We start from the raw sequence: 24,490 nt of genomic DNA, 5'->3' as shown, positions 1-24,490 counted from the left end.
GTTGCAGGGGGTGCTTGGTTGCAGGGTGTGTGTGGTGCCCACAACAGTTTCTCCAGTATGCCAATGTGCCCATGGGCCTAAAGGGTTGACAACCCCCATTTCCCCAGGATTGATGTCTTTATTAATAAAGAGGGCTATGTACCATTCCAATATGCCTGAGTTTGTCAGGCATAGTTTGGAACTTGGTATTCTGAGCAGTTCAGTTTCCAATGCTTAAGAGCAGTTTTTTCAGCCGTTATAGCTGAGGAGCAAAGCTTAGAAGTATACAGGCAGTGCCAAATGAACCCTCTAGAATTGTGCTCTGCCTTGCTCAGCTCCTATGGCTCATATTCCCTCTTCTCTTCCCCGCCAAAAGCCACTGGTCCTCCATTCTCCATCCCCTCTCATCTTTCATTTCTCCAATCCTTGACCCCCCCCCCTGAAAATCATATGAAATCTCACGCAGGCACTTGCATAATTTATTATCAACATTAAATCTAGAGTTCCTAAAATCAGCGGTAAGTGACTATATGTGAAAGTAAAAATGCCAACAGAGTCCAGGGCACATTCTATTTTCTACATGCAGACTCAGGTTGACATATATGAAGATTTGGTCTTAGATTTTTCATTTAAGTTTCAAAGCCAAGAGATATAATTTTGCTCTTTGCCTGTAGCTCTGCTTCTCTTTTAAGGCATTTTCATTTATAAAAGAAAGGGTCACAGATTAATTTAAAGTACATTTCCACTTCCCTTTTAGTAAAACATGCAATTCCCTAATCCACAAAGATAACAGCTACTGTAATTCCCTACAGATCTCTACAACCATCAAGATACAATGATTCAAAGGGTACCAAAACTGTGCATGAAACTCAGGCATCATCTATGCAAAGATTGTAGCTATAAGCATGCTCCTTATATGTGTTTGCGTATGTATTCACTATTAAAAACTTATCCTAACTCAGTCACATAGCTCATGTAGCCCCAAAGACTTACTCCTTCCCAGAGTCTCATTCTTGAACCACTGAAGAAAAACCACACCTTGTGTTCCAAGCAAAGGTATTCAACATATTTTTTTAAAAACCACCCAAGCCCAAACCCTAGATTTCTTGGTCTTCTTCCCCAGGGTATTTTCAGATTTCACCTAAGCCCATTAACACTTAAATGAGACAACAACCTCCCTCTCCCATCTACAGTGCATAATAGTCCTCCAGCTTCTTTCTAGTTCTCTGCCAAGTCTCCCTAAGTTGCTGCTCTTGGCCTCATAGCTTAGAACAAAGACATATATGATCAGATAATCAGTATTTTCTCAGTTGCCACACATGGTCCCTACCTGTGACCATTTTCCTGTTGTAGCAGGCTGAGGGCAGAAAGCAGGAAGGCTCCTGTCGGGCCCAATGCGTTTGCAATGTCAGCAGCATCGTATTGAGATGGGTTTCAGTGCTGGAGGGGATCACCATGGGAAAAGCTATCTAACCACAACATCTACTCAAGTCCACACCATGGAAAGCTGTTCGCTGAAGTCCACTTTTTGGCTGTTGCTCGCCCAGGTTGTGCTCCCGAGAGTCTTAAAGCCACTAAGCAGAAAGCAGTGCTACACAGCTGTCATTGCAGAGGCTATGGAAGGTCAGCGGGCGTGGAATGCTCTCTTGGCTGGATCAAAGCAAACAGCTGGTTACATGCCATGGCCAAGTGGAAACTGATCAGAGGAACAGCTGACAAAAGGTTTCCAAATGCAGGCCAGAGAAACCACTAAGGAGAGGGGCTGAAACGTGCCAATTCCAAACTCCTCTTTTCTAAAATGTTACCTCCAGGCCACTGTTTGCCTCTTTGAACTTTCCCAAAGGAATTAACTCATTGGTGCTGGTTTCTAAAAACTTGAATGGTCACTGAACAAGCTGTTTCTGCTAAATCCTTAGAGAAAAGAGGAATGTGGGACAGGAGTCTAAACTGACCGCATGTTATCACTATTTTTGTAGAAAAAAAATAGTAACATAAAGAATGCAGTTTCAGTATCTTTATGAACATGTAATCATTTTGTGAGGTTTTTGCAGGGTGGTGGTGATGTTAGCATAAATTTCCAGACCCCATTCTCCTAGTAACTAGTACCTTGGCCACCTGGAAAAAACCACCACTGGAATAATAGTTTCAGACATTCATTCTGAGAGATGTGTGTGTGTTTTGGGGGGTGGATGGGATGGCTAACGGCTTCCCTGACTAAAAAACCAATCATGCTTTCTGACAGGCAAATACAGTATTTTACAATGGATCTCCCCCTTCCCCAACAATCAGTCTCATTAAATATCTAAATGAGGCAATATTCAATCTTTGACTGAAACTCTGGTGTCTTTTCAAATCAGAGCAAGCCATTGTCCACTGCACTGATACTTGTATAACTAAGCTTTTGATTCCAGAACCATCAAACCATCATCCTTTTGGCTCCTTTTAGCTCACGCTGCTCCCATCACCATGAAAATCCAATTGAAGAAGAGGCAGAAATTGAATACTATTGTAAGTTTAGTGCAAGATGGAAAACATCTGGAACACCCGACAGAGATACAAAAAGCTTTTCAGAAGTACTTTAAACAATTGTACAAACAAGAAAATCAAAATAAAGAGGAAGTGGAGCAATTCGTGGACAAATTTGGGCTGCATAAAATCCCAGAAGAGAACAAATCCCTACTTTCCCAACAGATATCAACGCAAGAAGTGGAATATGCTATACAACAAATGCAGTCGGGCAAGACCCCAGGACTGGATGGTTTGACAGATGCATATTATAAGACAATGAAAGACTGGTTAGTACAACCTTTGAAAGATTTATGCAATGAAATTTTGAACGGAGGAGAGGCCCCCGAATCTTGGAAAGAGGCCTACATTACTCTGATACCAAAACCAGATACGGATAGAACGCAAGTTAAGAATTATCGCCCAATATCATTACTTAATGTGGATTATAAAATATTTGCAAACATCTTAGCTTCCAGATTGAAAAAGGTTTTGAAAGACTTTATTCATCAAGATCAAGCTGGCTTACTTCCGGGGAGGCATTTGAAAGACAATATTAGGAATATAGTTGATATTCTGGAAATGCTGGAGCAGAAGATAAACAAAAAAGCCATTTTTATGTTTATAGATGCGGAAAAGGCGTTTGATATTTCTTGGCTATTTTTAAAAAGAAATTTAGAAAAAATGGGAATGGGCAGTGGATTTTTGAATGGAGTAAAAGCAATCTATTCAGATCAAAAAGCTAAGATAATTGTGAACAATATGGTGTCAGATGAGATTAGAATTGAGAAAGGTACAAGACAAGGGTGTCCTCTCTCTCCTCTGCTTTTTATATCGGTCCTGGAAGTCCTGCTTGACAGGATTAGAAAAGACGATGAAATAAAAGGTGTAACTGTAGGGAAGAGACAATACAAACTTAAAGCCTTTGCTGATGACTTGGTGTTAACCTTACAAGATCCAGAGTCCAGTGTACAGAGGGCTCTGGAAGTTATTCAAGAGTTTGGAAGGGTAGGGTTTCAAACTGAATAAATCAAAAACTAAAGTATTAGATAAAAACTTGAATAAGGAAGAGAGAGAGAAATTGCAAGAAACAACTGGTTTATCTTTTGTTAAAAAAGTGAAATACCTTGGTGTGTATATGACTGCAAAAAATTTAAATTTGTTTAAGGACAATTATGTGAAAGTATGGAATGAAGTTAAGAAGGATTTAGAAACGTGGACCAACCTGAAATTGTCTTTGTTGGGCCGTATAGCAACGATTAAGATGAATGTATTGCCAAAGATGCTGTTTCTATTTCAATCATTACCAATAATTGAAAAGTTGAGTTGTTTTAAAGAATGGCAAAAGGTGCTATCAAAATTTATATGGCAAGGGAAGAAGCCAAGAATTAAATATAAGATATTGACTGATGACAAACAAAGAGGAGGCTTCTCTCTACCTGATCTTAAAATTTATTATGAAGCAGCTGCCTTTTGCTGGTTGAAAGAATGGTTTACATTAGAAAACGCCGATATTTTGGACCTAGAAGGTTATGATAATGTTCATGGTTGGCATGCATATGTGTGGTATGATAAGGTTAAGGCCCATGGAAGTTTTAAAAGACACATTGTTAGAAATTCACTGTTCAAGGTTTGGTCCAGATATAAAGACTTATTAGAAAGAAAAACGCCAAATTGGCTCTCGCCTTTGGAGGCCAAGGCTCGTAAAAGATTAAATATGGAGACCGGTTGGTTGAAATATAGAGATTTGCTGATTCAAGATGGAGACCAATTTAAATTAAAAACATATGAGGAGTTGAAAAGTAAATTAGATGATTGGCTCCAATACCATCAGATAAATGAAGTGTTTAAAATGGATAGAGTAATTGGTTTCCAAACTGAGAGGTCAAAGGTGGAAACAGAATTGTTAGAACCTAAGGTGAAAATACTTTCGAGAATGTATAAATTGCTGCTGGAATGGCATACAAAAGACGAACAAACTAAAAATGCTATGATTTTGTGGGCAAAGGATGTGGGACATAATATCATGATAGAGGATTGGGAGAAGTTGTGGAAGGAAAATCTTAAGTTTACTGCGTGTAGTTTATTAAAAGAGAATATAATGAAAATGATGTATAGATGGTACCTTACACCAGAAAAGCTAGCAAAGATCTACCACAACAACGATGATAAATGTTGGAAATGCAAGAAAGAAATAGGTTCATTTTACCACATGTGGTGGACATGTCCACTGGTGAATGACTTCTGGAATAAGATTTATAATGAACTTAAGAAAGTGCTAAAAGGCACATTTGCGAAGAAACCAGAGGCATTCCTAGTGGGCATTGTAGGGAAGGAGATTCCCAAGAGAAAGGTATCTTTTTTCATGTATGCCACCGCAGCAACGAGACTTTTGATTGCTAAATACTGGAAGCAGCAAACGTTACCAACGATTGATGAATGGCAGATGAAGATGATGGAATTCATGGAACTGGCAGAGATGACCGGACGAATCCGCAACCAGGGAGAACAAGCAATTGAAGAGGAGTGGAAAGATTTTAAATTGTATTTAAAAAATTATGCTAAAGTAATATTTTAAGAATAGAAATTAAGTGGTAAATAAATCTGTGGATTAGGTAAAAGAGGTTTATTTTAGAATAGAAAATAAGAAAGTTTGTATTAAAAGTGAAGATTTAGAGGTAGAATTTGCTAAATTAGAAATGTGTTTGAGAAACACAGGGACGGGAACCCGAGGAGGTCCTAATATACATTGTGATAAAGATAAGTTATATGGTTTTTTACTTTTTTCTGTGGTTTTTTCTGTTTTCTTGATTTTTGTATTTTTGCTTTTTTTTGTATTCATCTTTCCCCCACCCTTTCTATGTAATCCCTTTTTCTATTGTGAAAACCAATAAATATCTATAAAAAAAAGAAAAAAGAAAATCCACATCCACCACATGCAAAAGTGGAAGTGTTATGCAAGAAGATGGCAGCCAGAGCATATGACTCCAGTATCAGGAGGTACTATTTTGAGGATTTCTTCACACCAAAACTTTAAGAGTTGCTATGCATTTTATTACTCAGCCCAAATAGCAATGTTTATAAAAACCCCAGGTCTGGTACATAGTCTATACATTTTTTGGAATACAGGTAGCTTGGGAATGAGGGCCATAAAGACATTAATCACCCAGGGAAAGACTCTGGACAATGTATTTCAAACATAAGAGCACCATACAGTACACAGAGCTAAAAAGATATATAAATTTTAAAAATTACAGTAATTGCAAACATGAAAGCATTTTAATTGATCTGTAAAGGATATTGGATTGAAAGTAGAAAGAGTTAATTCACTACCTATTAATGGCAACTAAAATCTTAATTGCACAGACCTGGAAAAGGAAGAACCTCAACAATTGGTAAATAAACTGCTGGAAAAATGATTAATGGCAAAGCTAACTTATTGGAACAAAGAGAAAATAGAGAATGAGCTTGCAAAATGAATTATTTTGATAATTTTTTTAAAGAATGTAATTTTTAGGAAGTTTACTTGATCTGGATTAATAGTCTTAGGAAGGAGTTATTTATTGTTGTAAAATGTAAAAATGAAATTTGAATGGTTAATTTAAAATGAATACGTACTTAACTGGGCCATTCCATTGTCACGGGTGGGACACTTGGACCATGTTTTTTGGTATTCACACATGTGTAAGAATGTAAATATACATAAAAATTAACAACCAAAATTTGAACTATGTTCTTAATAAGATACTGAACATTTTACTAATTTTTTATTATTTTTATGGATATTTTTGACAATTTTATTAAATGTTAAAGTATTGTCACGGGTGGGACAAAAAAAGGACATGGAGCTTGAGATAAGTTTGATTTATGGAAAAACTCTGTGAGTTGGGAGGTGAATCAATTATAAACTCAGCATATCTGTTTAAATCAATGTTTATTGGTTACAACTATGCAATCAGAAATTTAGGTTAAGAAATTTAATGATACAAAATTAAGGAAAAAATGCTGTCACGGGTGGGACAATGAAATGTCACGGGTGGGACGCGTCTGGCATACACTTGATTTAACATACAATTAAGGTTGTTAAAAATGGAATAATTACAAAAAAACCTTTTGCTATTACTATACTTACTATCTACTATAGCCTACAAAGTATAATGTTGTATTTACTAAAATTAAAATCTATTTAAAAAATATTTTCTTCTAGTCCATCTCTGGGCCAATCAACCACTTTCAAACACATCTACATTTTCAGTAAATTCATAAAAAATGCTCCTTCTGACTCGTTTAACATTAGGTTGGGGTAAGATACTAAGAATATGTTCAAACTGCACATATGATATGTCTTTTTCATCAACTTGAAACAGCTTTCCAGAATTGTTAACTGCTCGCATACACATCACCTTGACTTCTCCATCATCTTCAACATTACTTTGGCATATTGCAGCATATCTATATTTAGTAGGCCTGGTTCTTTGTCTTTTTGTAGTTGTTTCAAATTCAACTAAAACATATGTCCCAATAGTCACTCCATCAACGAACGGCTTCACTCCAACCACCGGCACATCTGTTTCATTTGTACAACTTGCTACACCATCTTGTTTTTCTGTGTCACTATCAGAATCTCTGTAAACATCAGAAACTTTTAACTTGAACAGTTCTGTGAAGACTACGTGGGTGGACTTTTGAAAAGAAGGTCCATAAACTAAACTTCTTTTGTCTTTAGCTTTAAAAAAATGGTTGGACTGCACATTTGGAATCTTCCTCACCAAAGTCCAGCGCTCATCTAGCATCGCCATATTTGCACTGATATCAGTAGGCATTAAAAGGACAAACTTCACTCTCGGTACTGCTTTTTCAGCACATTTAACAAAATCTGAGGCTGAATTGATTACTACTCTCCTTTGTTTCACTGCATTCCAAACTGCTTGCTTAGTTAATCCACCAATCCCATCCACGGCACCCTTGCCGTGGGATGTAGCAAAAAAAAAAAACCCATTCCCCATCAACACCAAAGTCTTCAGGCATAAAACACAGATTGGACAGTGTGTACTTATTTTTGAACTGACCAGCACACCCATCAGAAAAGATTTTGACCTTTGTCAGTCTGTTAAATTCTTTCTTAAGTTCTTCAATTATGGCTTTTAGGCATGCATATACTGAGTATTTGTCGTGGGTTAAGTGATCCGAAACCACGGCAAAAGAACGTACTTTGCCTTGAGTCCAAGCGCAACCAGTAAATACTGTGATTTGGTTGTGGGTCCAGTGTGCACTTTGGATTTCATCTTGCGATGTTGCCAAATAGTTTTCAGCAAAATCCACTTGAAGAATCACCTCATCATCAGCTACTGTGTCCTTCATATTTTTGAAAGCTTTAGCTTGTAATTGCTTTACAAAGAAGTGCTTCTTAAATTTACTAAATTGATTTTGTAGCTCATTGACAGCTTCTTCTATGGTTCCTTTTGCTTCAAAAACCTTAGGCCGGCTAGAACAGTCATCTTTCCATTGCTTCCAGAAAATCTCAGACGACATGTTTAAGTCTTCATCAATTAGGGTGTGCAAATTAAGTACACACTTTTTGCATTCACCATTCATGCACTTTTCATTTTCCAAATCACAACAAGTAAGGCTCAAAAGATCAGAATGTGTGGAAGGGAAAAAATGTCTTTCCTACTTATGGCTTCAATTAGGAAATTGAAATTAGCGTGGTATTTGCAAACGCAAACATTGTGTGGCATTTGAGAAGCAAAGTCAATATTTTTAGGCCTCAGTTCATAAAATTTTGATTTGCTGATTTCAACTGTTGGGTTATCAATCTTAAATAAGGCATAGGCCTCTTGGACTGTCATATTCATATGCCGCTTTTGGATTTTGATTCTTTTTCCACTTGTTGGATCTTTAATAGATTTGACATCCTTAATTCCTGGTGCCTGCCTGTTAATCTCATCTGAATTATAAAACTCATGGACCTTTGAGATATTATCTTGTGAAATAATAGAACTTTTGGTGTTCTGTTTAGGGCTTTTATCAAATAGTGTTTTTGGCACTTGAGGTGAACTCTCATACACAAGCTTTCGTAACACGGCTATTCTTTTCCGTGGACTTAATGGCAACACTCTTTTAACTTTGGTAACAGCCTTTCCAAGAGATTGTGGGCATTTAAATGACCCAATCTCTGGAATAGTAGTGTCGCCAATTGGCCTAGATTCTTTTTCTTTTATCTTTTGTCTGTACTTTCTTTTGCACTCAGTTTCTTTCCGTCTGTATTCCATAAGTGATTTTGCAGACAAATTCTTTACCAACTTCATCTTTTCTCGCCTCTTCTTATCTCTGACCCTCTCCTTTTCTTTGAAGCTTTCACATTTGTTTTTATCTTGTTTTAGTTTTTCACGCAGCTTTCTCATACGTTCTGCAGATGTAGTCTTTCCCATTTTGTGTATTGATTCAAAGGTTATATTATCTGTATTACTGTATGTATTCGCATTAGGGTAAAGTAACGGTAACTGCCTTTATGTTCCAGAGGGAACAGCTACTATTGGTTCATTCAAGCAGCTGCATTTGGCTCCTTAGTCTTATTGGTTTCCACCAAAAGGCAGCTTTGTGATTGCTTGAGATTGTTCCCTCCAAAATGTATCCCTTTCTAGCTAGTTCCCCTCTCCTCAGTCCCTCAGTCTTGTTTGCCAGAATAAAGAATTGTTACATGAGGAATCTGTCTCCTGTCTGCAGAGAGCTGAAATCACTTGCTGAAATCACTAACTCAAGCTACAACATTGAAAACTGTCACGGGTGGGACAGAAAAAGAATTATTAAAATTTCATGGTGTTTACATTAATTAACTGCATTTTTATTATTGATAGGTGTGTTATACTCTAATACATACTCCCACAATAAAACAAACATAACCTATAAATTAGTTTTATCACAAAATAAACTTTTGTACCTTTTGCTGTCACGGGTGGGACACTGAAACAGCATCCCATTCAATAATAAAAATAAAATAGAAATAACTTACCTATTTAAAATTTTTCAAGTCCAATGTGTAGACAAAGTTCTTCACTTTAATAATATACTAACAATGACAACCACAATTTTTGTTTATCTTTAAAAAATAATGCCAACCTAAATGAACAAAATTAAGCTACACAATCAGAAAAGTGATACTGAAACTTCAAGCTCAAATTTCTCATGAAAAAAATAATTTCAAATTCTTTTTTCCTTTGGAATATTGAACTTTAATATGTTTAGTTAATGAAACTATAAGTAAAATAAGTATATTTTAAAAATAATTTTTTTCTTATCAGGCTCATTTTTCACGGAATGGCCCAACTGATATAAAAATTAAATGTATGACCATAATGTACATGGGTATAGGCGAGTGTTTCCATGCACATAGATTGGCCACATGTCACACCTGTGCCACGAAAACCAGGTAAAACCCATTGGTTTGGAACCCTGAACACAGAGGGCCGAGGAAGCTGGGAAATAGAAGACAGAAGAGGTTGCAACACAGCGCCCTCTAGCGGTGGCTACACTGGTACTACAGCTAGAAAACCTTGGCGCTCTATCAGAGGCTACACTGGTACTGCAGCTACTAGGCCTAATGGAGGCTCGCCTTTACAGACTAGGCCAAATGGAGGTGGGGGCTCGCCTGGGTGTGGGTTGGGGACAGGAGGGGACGGGATAGGTCATGGATTGGGACAGGGTGGGGGGAATCACAGGGATGAGCCACAGCAACGCGTGGCCTGGCCAGCTTTAGTTGTTGTTGTTTAGTCGTTTAGTCGTGTCCGACTCTTCGTGACCCCATGGACCATAGCACGCCAGGCACTCCTGTCTTCCACTGCCTCCCGCAGTTTGGTCAAACTCATGTTCGTAGCTTTGAGAACACTGTCCAACCATCTCGTCCTCTGTCGTCCCCTTCTCCTAGTGCCCTCCATCTTTCCCAACATCAAGGTCTTTTCCAGGGAGTCTTCTCTTCTCATGAGGTGGCCAAAGTATTGGAGCCTCAGCTTCACGATCTGTCCTTCCAGTGAGCACTCAGGGCTGATTTCCTTCAGAATGGATAGGTTTGATCTTCTTGCAGTCCATGGGACTCTCAAGAGTCTCCTCCAGCACCATAATTCAAAAGCATCAATTCTTCGGCGATCAGCCTTCTTTATGGGTCCAGCTCTCACTTCCATACAGCACTACTGGGAAAACCATAGCTTTAACTATACGGACCTTTGTCGGCAAGGTGATGTCTCTGCTTTTTAAGATGCTGTCTAGGTTTGTCATTGCTTTTCTCCCAAGAAGCAGGCGTCTTTTGATTTCGTGACTGCTGTCACCATCTGCAGTGATCAAGGAGCCCAAGAAAGTAAAATCTCTCACTGCCTCCATTTCTTCCCCTTCTATTTGCCAGGAGGTGATGGGACCAGTGGCCATGATCTTGGTTTTTTTTATGTTGAGCTTCAGACCATATTTTGCGCTATCCTCTTTCACCCTCATTAAAAGGTTCTTTAATTCCTCCTCACTTTCTGCCATCAAGGTTGTGTCATCTGCATATCTGAGGTTGTTGATATTTCTTCTGGCAATCTTAATTCCGGCTTGGGATTCATCTAGTCCAGCCTTTCGCATGATGAATTCTGCATATAAGTTAAATAAGCAGGGAGACAATATACAACCTTGTCGTACTCCTTTCTTAATTTTGAACCAGTCAGTTGTTCCATATCCAGTTCTAACTGTAGCTTCTTGTCCCACATAGAGATTTCTCAGGAGACAGATGAGGTGATCAGGCACTCCCATTTCTTTAAGAACTTGCCATAGTTTGCTGTGGTCGACACAGTCAAAGGCTAGTGGCCTGGCCAGCTAGTCTAAAACATTTGTTTTGTATTTTTAGTAGCAAATCATTAAATGTTTTCCATTGGCATCTGAAATCCAGTAATGTTGAAGACAGGCCCACTTCTAAGGAGGAATCATTCCAGAACCAGAGATCCTCCTGCCACAGAGAAGGCCCTTCTACGTGTCTCCAAATCCTGGTGGGACTACAAGCAGAGCATCCCAGCCCACCGACCTGAAGAATTGAATTGCCTAGCATTGAAAAAAGTCAACTATTTAAAGCAAATCAGAACAAAATTGACAGAATAAATAAAACAAGTAAAAATAAACCTAATTTATTGTTGTCTGAATTAAAATAGGTTTATTCTAACATAGACTTCTAGTAAAACTGCCAGTTTGCATAACAAAAGTCAATTGTATTCTGCTCTGCAAGCTCTTTTACTTTTCTATGCGAATTGACCTTGCATTTTGATTACGTACTTTCCACTGTTGCTTCTGTCTCAAGCCCCCATTTGGTCATGTCTGAGCCAGTATTCAGCTTAGCTCACACAAGACTGGTTCAGATACAAGTAAGCTTCTACCTCGCATAAAAGGTAAAGGTAAAGGTACCCCTGACCATTAGGTCCAGTCGTGACCAACTCTGGGGTTGCGGCACTCATCTCCTGTTATTAGCCGAGGGAGCCGGCATACAGCTTCCAGGTCATGTGACCAGCATGACAAAGCCGCTTCTGGCGAACCAGAGCATAACTCTGCATACTCACTCCAAATTTGCACCTCCTGAACATCATCTTTTTGCCATACTTTGCTGTTACACACAAACTGGTAAACTATGATTTGTGCTTGCTCTCTCAAGCTAGAATTGCAAATAGTGATAAAACTGTGTTGTGAAATGGAGGGAATCAGAGCATGTGACGGGAGAGAGGACTACATAAGACTGAGACTTCCTTGTGGGAAGGAAGCCACACTGGTAAGACTACTGCCCAGATCTAATCCTGAGAAAGCAAAATTAGTTAACTAGTTAACCATATTAGTTAACTAATATGATTTGTTTTTAAAGGAAGAAGAGAAAATCCAAATCAACCACTTTTATCCTAAAGTAGGCTGGCCAGTGAGAATACAGAAATGGAAATTTATACATTCCTATTCCCTGCTACTTTCCGTTAGTAGTAATATGTAGCTATGAAGCTTGAGCAAGCAAGTCTTCCTTTAGAAAAGGGCATTGTACAGGAGTCATAAGAACTACCAGTCATGGGGCAATAATTCTCAGGGTTAAACTACCTGGTCTTCATAATCAGTGCTTCCCCCCCCCTAAAAAAAATGTTTAGGGGTACTCTCATTTTCCTACTCATATTGAAATACTGCCTCTCAATGAGGCCAAACTTAGATTCACCAAATGTTTAGTGGTATGTGTCCAGAAAAAAGCACTGTTCCTAACACTGACTATAGCATTTATTCTGATGTGCTTGGGAAGCCTACAGTGCAGATGATGTTTAACATAATAATCCTGAAAAATCCTAGAAGCCTTGTACTCTTCAGCAACCAGAGCCACAATCTAAATCACTAGTCCCCACAGACAGGGATTTTTTCCCCTTCTGCCCCACACTGATCTCTCATGTCTGCACTAGACATCTTTGTACACCTCCATACAGCTGTACTTCCAGCTACTCAACTCACGGGTATCAAGGCTTAAATTATTTGGTGTAAACCGAATAGGTTCCAGTTATCAACTCCTCTTTGACCAATAGGAGAAAGAATAGCTGTCCGATGGTCGAACAAAATCCAGAGATGTTGACTGAGTTCATGACCAGGAATACTGGGCACTAAGTGATCATTCTGCACGGGAGAAAGGCAATAAAGCATACTGAATATTATGCAGCAACTGGCTATTCAGGACAGTGAGCACCTCAGGTCTTGTATCTTTGTACTGTATCTCAAAACAGCTTTGCTGTTCCTCAGCTCCTGTACCGTCAGGCAGAGATTCAACTCATTCAGTTCTAGGTTTTGATGTCTGTCAGTCTTTTGGAAGTGCTGTCCAAACACTTTATATAAAGCACTCACAGAGAAATGGTCTCCATAGCATGTAACAGTCACAGCCTTTTATGCTCACCTAACTAGGCTCTATGACTTCTATGTGACATGACATCGGAAGAATGTGCATGATCCTTTATATGTAGGGTGGTTGAAGCTGTGTCTGGCCAACATCTGAATCCTAACTTGTTGGGCCACAACACTGGGGAAGCAAAATTCTCAGTCACAATCTTAAATCCATGCTAAGAAATACTTCCTGGCTCCAAAAGCAGACCCCACTTTGTGACATGGCTCCACCATACCACCAGATCTCTGATCAAGATGGTTTATATTGAAGGAGATACTGTTGTGAACAGGGTTGATGAAACAACTGAAAAGTATGCAGGTGCAGACAAGCCCACCAAAAATGAATACAGAAGCATATGATGCTGCAGTTCAGAGACAGGTGTGTCTTCTTAAAAAGAGACAAAACTGAGTAAAACCTGTAAAATACAGGAGGAGAAAGGCAGAGCTGGAGGTCAAATCAGTTCTTCCTAGAATCACATGCTTTTTCCTAATTCCCCATCCCTAATTAAGCTGGCTTTATCCTGCTTTCAGTCCAGCCCCAACACCATTCCTATGGGATGTGTTCACAGGGAAAGGCCTTTCTTTCTAAGGAGCATAGTCCGGGGCCTTAAAAACATATAAACATGCACGCACCTTCATATTTTGTTAACAGAGAAATCATGTTGCGCATGAATCAAAGAGAAAGAATGTGCACACGAGCACTTTCAGCATTGCCATTAATTCAACTTAGGCAAATGTGCACGGTGGGGAAGAGGTCAGTTCAAACACAGTACTGGTCATAACAGCAAAACCTCAGAATCCGGACTTGGAATCCAGACTTGAGACCTCTAGTTTGATCCCCTGGCTTTGGAAAGATGCCCTATACCTCAAGTATCCTAGGCTGGTGCACACACAGCCCTTTCATAAACTTCCAACAAAGATTGTTCAAAAATTCCTCAGGAAGATTATTTCAGTATGAATTGCTCTTATACTTGGGATATTCTTCCTGCTAAACATAAAAAATGGGCCTTTCATCCCAACCTTAAGAACTTTAGGAAAGAAAGCAAACAGTGAGCTACCTTTCTGAAATCTTCTGTTTGAAGATGACAGAATGTCCTGTGACTTCCCCCACCTATATTATGCACCCAAATTTCTTTACCTTTTCCTCATATAACTAGTCTCTTACCTCTCCTCTGAATTCTCTACAGCATGTCAAAATAGTTTTTGAATTCTAGTACCTGTAAGGTACACACTATTCAAATAACAATAACATATACTGTTGGAGGCAGTATGCCTCTGAATACTAGCTACTTGGAATCATAAGTAAAGAGAGGGCTATTGCCCTCATGTCCTGCTTGTGGGTTTCCCATAGTCATCTGGCTCATCACTGTGAGAACAGGATGCGTGAGAACAGGATGCTGGACCAGATGGGCCTTTGTTATGATCCAACAGGTTCTTCTTCAATTCATATGTTATTACTATTAACTCCTGATATAAGTCAAGTTTCCACTGTCCCCTGCTGGCATATTTTTTTTTAAAAAAAGGTAAAGATAAAGGACCCCTGACAGTTAAGTCCACTCTGGGGTTGGAACACTCATCTCGCTTTACTGGCAGAGGGAGCAGACGTTTGTTTGCAGACAGTTTTTCCGGGTCATGTGGCCAGCATGACTAAGCCGTTTCTAGTGAAACCAGAGCAGCACACGGAAACGTTGTTTACCTTCCCGCCAGAGCAGTGCCTATTTATCTACTTGCACTTTGATGTGCTTTCGAACTGCTAGGTTGGCAGGAGCGGGGACTGAGCAACGGGAGCTCACCCCGTCACGGGGATTCGAACCACTGACCTTCCAATCGGCAAGCCCTACGCACAGTAGTTTAGACCACAGTGCCACCCACATCCTGGCATAAATTTACTTGCCCCCAATAAACCAAAAGTTATTCAATGCTTCAAAGCATTCTGTAAAACCATTCTCCTCCAATTGTTGAGGCACTGTTCTCCCACATTCATTATACTGCAGCATAGAAGGTCAGAATAGTTTGAGAGGTGTAAATATCGAGACAGACTTCTCATTTTCAACTTTACCTCAACTTTATTGTACTTTTCTGACTATCTGTTCAGTTCTGGTGCCTTCAGGACCTGGTGAGCCCTTCAAAGTTCTGCTTGGGAAGAGACTATGTTTTCCTCACCAAATTGCACAAGTGTGCTGTCCATATCTATACTGAAGTTGTGTATTTGCTAAATTTCCTTACCTGATCTGGGGAAAGTGTTTGAAAGCTATAAACATCCACTGGCTGCAACCATGGAGGGGATATCTCCAATGCCTGGTCTCAAGGGGAGCTCTAGGAGGACAGGGTCTTTGAGGGTGGCATTTGTTCTATAGCCTTAAAAGCTGCAGCAAAAGCCTTGGTGGTATCTGAGAAACTTTCTACATACATCATCTTGTGATGAAAGTCCTGCATCATAACTCAATTAAAGGTAGCACTGTTGTGCTCTTGACTAGAAATTTGAAGCTTAATGAAGAAGGCATAAATAATTCCCAGGTACATGCTATATTTCAGGCACCCAGTTGGAATGGTTGCAGCTTGAAATACTTCAGTCCTGAAAGCTCTTGTTTGCTCTCCAGATCTTCAATGTGACAGACCCCTTCATTAACTCTTGGTGCACTGCAGAAGCAGATCAGGAGAGCTAAGACCTCAAAATGTCTCATGCAAGTGACCCACAGCTTCATACAAAGACAAAAAAGCCTGGTGGAAGATCATTGCTCTTCCAATTAAATTTTTAAAGAGCCATTTTTGTGGCATATTCTATTTTCCTTATACACTCAACTCCTGGGAAGAGAAGAGGTTATATCTCTTCAGGAGGAAAGAAGATGCCACCATTTCTTCTCTCTGGAGACAGAAGGAAATGTCCTCGCCCAAGTTCCCCAGCTGGCTCCCTCATGAATAAACAGTTCCTGTTGGAGAATTCTAGTTTGCCCATTGGCTGATTTCTGTTTAAGCTCCTGTGTCCTGTTGCTATAGCATGGGCACCCACCAGAGCAACCCTGGCTGTGTCCTGTCTCATGTCCACCCTATAACTCTATGATCGGAGCACACTGGCAGGTGATGATTAACATCTATGACTATGCTATACTTGTGCTGGTGCTAATATTTTATAGCCACAATTTTTATATGCTTTGTACTGTTAGGATGCGTATTGGTAAACTTACATGGTATTCTTGAGTTTAGTATGTTGTGAACTCTACAGTTCAATAGGTGCAATGTAATAAATAAACATGCAAACAAAATGCTTGGCCTTCTGCAACAATTTCAGAAGGGGGATAGAAGCAGTTCAGTGGCATGCAGACTGAAGGGGAGGGTCTCATATCAAGTAACCTGAGGTTTACTAGCCCTAATGTGTGCTAGAGCAGGGGTCAGCAACCTTTTTCAGCCGTGGGCCGGTCCACTGTCCCTCAGACCATGTGGTGGGCCGGACAATATTTTGATTTTTTTTTTTAATGCATTCCTATGCCCCACAAATAACCCAGAGATGCATTTTAAATAAAAGGACACATTCTACTCATGTAAAAACACGCTGATTCCCGGACCATCTGTGGGCCGGATTTAGAAGGCGATTGGGCTGCATCCGGCCCATGGGCCTTAGGTTGCCTACCTAGAGATAGGTTTTCCAATTAGGCCTCCTAAGGGAAAGGAGGGGGATAAGAGTTTATGGGTGCAGTTTTTGGAATCTGCCACAGCCAAATTACTGCAACAAGGCAATTATTTCCAACAATCAAGAACCATAAAACAGATTACCAGATGAGAGATCAATTTAAAAACATTGATAGCGGCAGCATAAAATAGTTGTCTGAGGAAACAAGTGGGCTAAACCATTGTGTATACTAACCGCTGAAACGAAAAGAACCCTAACGTACTTTCAGACATTCATGGGGCGGCCCTATGATTTCTGAACATGTCAGCACTATCAGCTCTACCACTGCAATGGTTTCTGATGGAACTGTACAGCAACAGCTGCCCAGTCCCTACACAAGGAGAATGCACAACAAGCTTTTTGAGACTGTCTGTGTCCCTTGCCAAAGCAGTTTCTTGCTGTGCAAAGGGAGGGGGGGAAGCAGACTGGGGAGGGGTTGAGAAGAGGAAACATGTTACTTGCTCTCTTTGCAGCAGAGGAGAAATTAGCCAAGAAGCTGCATTTCCAAGCATGTAGGGCTACCTAGGGGAGTTTCATTCCGTTAGCCCACCCTGGCATTGTACGTCACTGGCACAGGGCCAAGCCTGCACTCCGCTTCCAGGCCACAGGCTACACATTAACCCTCTGCTTGGTCCCTGTTCTGCCCTGCAGATTTCCACCAGGCAGCAAATTCAATCCCCGCCTCTTCACTCGCTTCTGTGCAGTGGTGCCTCTGCCATGGCAACAAGCTTCTCATTGGAGAAGCGGAGCTGCCAGGGAACCAATGGGAAGCCAGGCGGTGTTGCTAGGTTCTCCGGGATGCAATGGGCTGATTATGCCCAAACAAAGCAAGAAAGAGGAGAAGGCGAGAGTCTCCAAAAATACCTCGGTAAAGAACTGGCTCTCCTTCCAGGAACAGGGGCTAGAAATAACCTGCAAAGGGAGACCCAGCAACAACAGGGCTCATAGTGCTGGCACGATGCCACAGCCACTCACGGCAGTCGTGATCTCTCCTGTTCAATGACTCTCAGAGCCAGCTGGGTACAAAACTCTCCCCCAGTTCAGAATCCCAAGGGGTGCTTGAATTGAATTTCCTATCTGTCTCCATCCTTCGTTGTAACTGGCAAGGCTAACATAAAAGACTGCCTGGCCTGGCCGCAATTCCCTAGCTGTGTCTGCCTTTTCTTTTGCCAGCCACAGGGCACCAGGTTCACTGCCACAGTTCCACCAGTTCAGAGGTTTTTGGACATTTCACTGATTCCTTAAAAAGGACAAGGGTAAAAAAAGGCTAGGTCTCCACATAGAACTCGACTGCCTTGCGCCCTAAACAGTCAGAAACCTATAATCTACTGTCAAGGTTCTAGCCAAAGGGTCATGAAATGAGTTAGGAGCCTCACTTTTATTTAAGCCTAGGTGCCTGCTAATCTGTGTTGCAGGACTGCATTTCTTTGCCATTTTTTTCTAACCCACTGGGCCTAGAGACTCAACTTAAGCTACTGGAGGTGTAGAAATAACAAAAAAAGGTCAAGCAAACCCAGTTTAAATCACACCCTTCAGAAATGCTCAAAAACTTAAGGCAACAAACAAAACCTTTGCAGAAAATTCTAATGTCATAAAATCCAATGTGGAAGGATACCAGCTACTTGTCTGTCCTTAGAACAGGGGTGGGGAACCTGCAGCACTCCACATGTTTTGGACTCTGAACACTCATCAACCCCAGTCAGCATGGCCATTGGTCAGGGATGTTGGTAGCTGTAGTCCAACAAGATCTGAAGGGCCACAGGTCTTTCCCTGATTGAAGAAAAACATCTATCTATGATTTACATCAAAATGCCAGAGAGTTCATTATAAACCTGGGAGCTTTCAGACTACTGTCACCTTAAACACTAAGCACTGAAAAACATCTTGTTTGGCAAAATGGAATCTTTCTTTGAGGAGGAATCTATTCCATGCTCCTCAAGAGCTCTTTTCTTCACTGCAACTTAGTAATGGTCTTACCTTCATCACATTCAAGCCTCATCAAGCTTAGTTATATTCACAGTCAAAATGTGGCTAGAATGATTAGGAATCCCTCGTGTTGAACTTCATTCTAAAGCCATGGGATTAAAGCATGTAACGGGCTCATATTTATATTGGGCAAAAAGAAGTGAAGAGTTAACTGCCACTATTGTAAAATTATATGGGCCCTGAGTAACATCTCAGGGAGGAAAGGAAGAGCAAAAGAAAACCTGTTTATAAAATTCAACACATATTAAGAGAGGCAGAGAAGACCAATGTGGAAGGATTAAAGTGAGGAAAACAAGACTCCACTGAAAAGTATGTCTCACGGATTTCAATGGAATGTGCCTCCAAGAGTGCTGAAGATAGAAGCTTAATGTTGAAATCATAAGCACACTTACTTGGAACAAGTTTCCGTAAGTCTATGAGCCATACTTCTGAGTAAAAGGTAGAATATATAGAGATGATTCAGGGCACTGTCACAAACATTGCAGGGGAATATTATCATCACAGACCAATGTGAGTTCAGAGCATAATAATATTTTCAAGATAAACACTGTATTACTGGTCATGAGGATACCATACAGCAGCAAACACAGTGCAAGTGAAAATACTTAAACCTAGAATTACTGCTAGATTTCTCACTGAATTACATACATGGAAATCTCACAAATCAAGTGCACAGAACTAAGACTGTGGCAGGGGGAATACTATGCAGCAGACTGCTGGCAGTAATATGGGTGACATGGATTAACCTACTAGTCGTGTTTGGGTGTGAAAGATCCTGTCTCAGTGAAGAGGCATTGAGTAGACAAGATGAGCTATTCAGAGTCATACTAAAGGTCCAGCCAGCCAAGTATCCTGTTTCCAACAGTGACTAGATTTGGATGTCACAATATGTTTTACTAACAGGATACTAACAAAGAGTCTCTTCCCGCTGTTCTCCTCCAGCCATTGACAGTTTTACTGTAGATACTCTGAACTTCCATGAATGGGTTTAATATTTTTTTAACTTAGAATTACTAGAGACTACTACTACATTCTGTGCAAGTAAGAACCAAAGGTTTGTACTACCATAAAATATGTGCTTGCTTAAAAACTACTCAGCGCTCTCCAGTTTTAGTATTAAGTCAATGGACAAACCTCATTCCGTATTCACTATTCTAATCTAGTTCTCTCTTTCTGACCATGGTTCTTATCACTTTAGCTTGTGCTCAATATTCACTTCTGAAATATGAGGACACTAAGACTACACATAGTACTAAGATGCATGTACATTGGAGAGTTATGTGTTACCAATTATTTTCCAATTCATTCTGAAGTTGTTAGCTTTTAATTTGGATTTTTGTCAGTCGCAGTGCACTGAGCTGAAATTTTAAGCGATGACGTTCAGGTCTGTCCAAGTTCCTTTACTTACTGAGGTTGCTCAAATACAACCAAACGCCTATTGTCCAGAGTCCAGAGGCAATCACAACCTGAATTTGCTGGAACCTTTTGAAATGTTGGGAATGGCCTGCTCTTGAATCAGAATTTCAAAGCCAATTATATAAACTCAATGATTTGACTATGAATACAGAGTTAGGGTTGTTATACATATTTCTCTTTCCTAAAACTATGGCCAAAATATTGTGAAACCAATTTTAGCTGAGTGATTATTGTGGACCACAGCATTATAATAGGCTCCTAATATAACTTATTTTTCTACATTATCTTAAATTTCCAAACAATCAAAGAAGGCTAGGAAGGAGATAACACAAACAGAACTGGATATATGTTGTCAAATGGGACCATCACCCTTCTCCACTAACAGTTCTATTTTTCTTATAATGTAATGCAAATTTTCCCACATAAAGTTTACTACAAGTAAACATTTAATCATTATGTGAAAGAAGGATGTAGAAGAAAATAATTAAGTATGGTTAACAAGGTATTTGGGAATTTAAAGCTGGATATGTGAGAAGGAGGAGGACTGAACTGATCTCCACAGGATTTGGAAAAAGGTATTTGGAGGGCTGAGACAGTGCTTCAACCAGGAACACTGATAAAAGTTAAGTAAGCATAGAAATATTTCATGAAATGTAATGATACCCAAGTAAAGTAGACTACAAGATTTCTAGAAAAGACTAAAGATACTTCATCAGGCTCCTTATAGCAGTTCTGTGCAAATTATGTTCCATCTGATGGCATCCAGGTTGTCAACTTTCTGTATGAAAAACTTCAAGTACAACCTCACACCCAAATCTTGAGTTCAAAGTAGGACAACAATGGTAAGTGGGAGAGCCATTCAGGTAGGAATTAGTCCTAGTGGTTTAAATTATTTGAGAAATTATGCAGAAGGTAATTTAGCCAAATGTTAAAAGGAGGCAGATGACAAGACCATCAACATATGTGCTCTTAACTCAAAGTAGTCATACTGCCCCAACTGCCCTGTCATTTGGAATGACAGTAAGAAGCCTTCACAATGGTAAAACCAACAATGATACAGGATTCTCACAAGCCATATTGTTTCTACTCTTAATAGGTCCTTTTTTATACTTTCAGCTTCTCCTTCAGATAGATGAAGACGCTTCCTAGTGTGCTAAATGCCAAATGAGTTATTTATGCTATGGCCGCTGAACAGTATCCATCCTATAGTTTCAACAAGAGCTCAGAAAGAACTGAGAACAGAGTATCAACAAATGTATGCAAGCCTTAACAATAACACCTTCCTCTTCTTTGTGGATTTTCTGCAACCAGTCTTTTATCAAATTAACACAAAATGAAGTCTTTGAACTATAAAAGGATTACCCAGCTAACAATTTTGTGTTCTGCTAGTATCCAGGAAAAATAAAATAGCCTACCCAGTCAACTGATGTAAAGCCTCTGATTTTTACAGAAACTTTGTCAAATGTCTTAACAGGTTCAAGAAATCTTCCTATAAAACCATGGAACTCATTAGTTCCATGTTAAGTCTGACACCAGATCATAATGTTGTTGTCCATTCACACACTTAAGAGAAGGCTATCATTTCTCAAGTGGACGGGTCATCTTTCAACCTCAGCTTTAAGAGGTCAAACTCAGAGCTGCTTGCTTACCACCTTAGAACATTTCAGTTTCTCTTTGGGAATGTAAACATAACAGACAGTGCCATGTTTTTCATTCAACTTACTTTTACTCTAGTATAGTGATCATCTCACTGATCTTTTGCTACTGCAGGGACGAGGAACCTCCAGCTCATGGGCCTAATTAGGCCCAGAAGTCCTAATTTTGCCTGCAAGGCCATTTCCTCCAAACCATATCGATTTGTCCACTTCTAACATCACATTTGATGTCAGGTAAAGGTATGGCTGCCATCACTTTGAAGTCCATTTGCAAGCAGCATGTATTGAAACTGTTTGCAAACGGATTTCAAAGGTGAGTCTCTTTCAAGTTGTCACCTTTCCGCATGACACCCCCTGCACATATGTTACAAGTTGGCCTGCAGGGGTGGGTGGAGAAAGGAGTTCCCCACTTCTGGGCTACTGCCACATCCAATACAGGCCATGAAGGAAACAGGTATTTTGGTGCCCTTAATGTACCTGGTGGCTGCACTAGATGCTGTAGTTGCCTATGAAAAATCATGCAAAACTTGTTCCACTTTCTAGAACAGTAGCCATAATAATCTATCACTGCAAAGATGTCAGAATTCTGCAACTAGCACCAGGTGAAAAAGGCTGTAGACAAAAGTTTGCCCTGCAGTAAACTCATTCTAAAGAGGTCACAGAAACAACATGAATTTGCAGCATGTGACTTGGACTGCTCATTTCAATCACCTAAAATAATTTACGCTTACAGAGTTATGTGGTGTACTTGCTCTCAGCTTGTGACATGTTGTTGTTTGAATTTTCATGGATTGATCTTATGCTGATGTGTACAGATAACCCCACCTTGTGATGGTGAATAAATGAGGTGGCCTTGGGGTCCTTCAGCTCCATGGTTCTATAAAATTATGCTTCTTGAACATCTTGAATATCTTTCACCAATGCCTTGTACAAAGTTATTAATATCTCTGCATCCTTAGTGAAAATACCCATTTAGTAATCCAATAATCAATTTATCTTTTTTGTGGTTAATTCACATTTTGTTGCTCATAGCTATCTTGTATTTTGCCAACTCAAAGAGCTTCTATTTCCTTCTTTACTGTCCTTTTCAGCTAAGAACAAAGTATTTACTACATCCCAACCATGTCACATTCCACTGTACTTACTACCAAGGGTCATCTTCCACTGAACTACTACTGAGGTTTATGAAATCATCAACTTCTATCACAAAATAACTTCCTGATCCTTATCTGACCTGTCGACATCTAACAACATGTTATCAGTAAATACCATGGTATCAGTGAGCAACCACAGGAAGTGCCTATAGCACTGTAACCTTTCCATGTCCCCTGTGGCACTTTCAGTCAGTGTGTAAAGACCCTGAACCCCAAGTGTGAAAGGCTCTGTAACTTCAAATAACAAGCAAGCAAACAAACAACCTATATAAATATTCTACCCATCCAAAATCCTGTATCTGGACATTCTGGGCAAATCAGAAGAAGTGAGAAACCTATCTGCTCAGCCTCCTCAGCTGCAGAAACAACCAGTCCCACAACTTTTTATGCTACCGGTATTCGTGCACCTTAACAAGGAAAGGAAGCCCCTATTCTTCTATCTAGCTTACAAGAATCTGCAACATGTTATCCAATGGTCCTTTCCCACAGGCTTCTATTCTGGAGGAGAGGAAAGGAAAGGATTAATTCCACCATGGGTTTCTTGGTCTCCACTCACTTAGCACCACATAGTTATCTCACGGGTTTCAGTGATGCTACCTCTTACAGTACTGTATAGGCTAGACTAGGTGAAGAATATGCTCATGGCTTCACAATGGCAGCAGGGATTTTGCAAGAACACAGGGCAGACAAGTATGAAATCAGGCATATGCTGAACTTTAATACTGCACAAATGTTGCCTACTAGTGACCATGCAGAAAAAATGCATAAAGTTCATCCAACATTCTTAGTTTCTTAAAAGTTGTGCTCACTCATAAATTACTTAATATACTACGATTACACCTGAGATAGTACATGTCCCCACATTACTGCAGTAGTGTGAGTCTGAGAACAAGAAAACCTATTATTCAAAATCAGGGGCTAACATATAAATTGCCAGTGCTGTACAGATGCCACAAATTCATATCTCAACATTACTTACATTACAGGTCCAACTCAGGGACAGCTAGAGATGGAAGATATCTAACCTAACATCCACATCAACAACCACAAACAATTTCTGAACCTACAGAAATCTGGGTCTGTTACTAAAGTTCTATGGACCAATACAGGGGTTTTCAGAAACCAACTGCTGATAGGCACATTAAATATTGTTTTCTGTATTTGTTTCTAAGAATGACCTCATTTGTAAATAGCAACAGGTACCACAAATATGCATAGACAGA

At 39.8% G+C, this 24,490-nt stretch overlaps 1 protein-coding gene across 2 annotated transcripts in view; it reads right to left on the bottom strand.

Annotated features, from left to right (window-relative positions):
• The window catches only part of DYRK1B (dual specificity tyrosine phosphorylation regulated kinase 1B), a 41,601-nt gene that overhangs the window by 14,908 nt on the left and 2,203 nt on the right, over positions 1-24,490 (bottom strand). Inside the window, exon 1 of one of the 2 annotated variants that reach the window (XM_035119928.2) lies at positions 1,310-6,095. The exons of the other annotated variant lie outside the window; for it this stretch is intronic. Within the exon in view, the coding sequence (XP_034975819.1) occupies positions 1,310-1,436 (127 nt within the window). The 5' untranslated portion in view covers positions 1,437-6,095. Of the gene's footprint in view, positions 1-1,309; positions 6,096-24,490 lie in introns of those variants that run through there. 2 annotated transcript variants of the gene reach the window in all.

Source organism: Zootoca vivipara, chromosome 6 (genome assembly GCF_963506605.1).
Source record: "Zootoca vivipara chromosome 6, rZooViv1.1, whole genome shotgun sequence".
Lineage (NCBI taxonomy): Eukaryota > Metazoa > Chordata > Lepidosauria > Squamata > Lacertidae > Zootoca > Zootoca vivipara.
The sequence above is the reverse complement of the archived record's forward strand: the minus strand, read 5'-3'. Positions and strand labels throughout refer to the sequence as shown.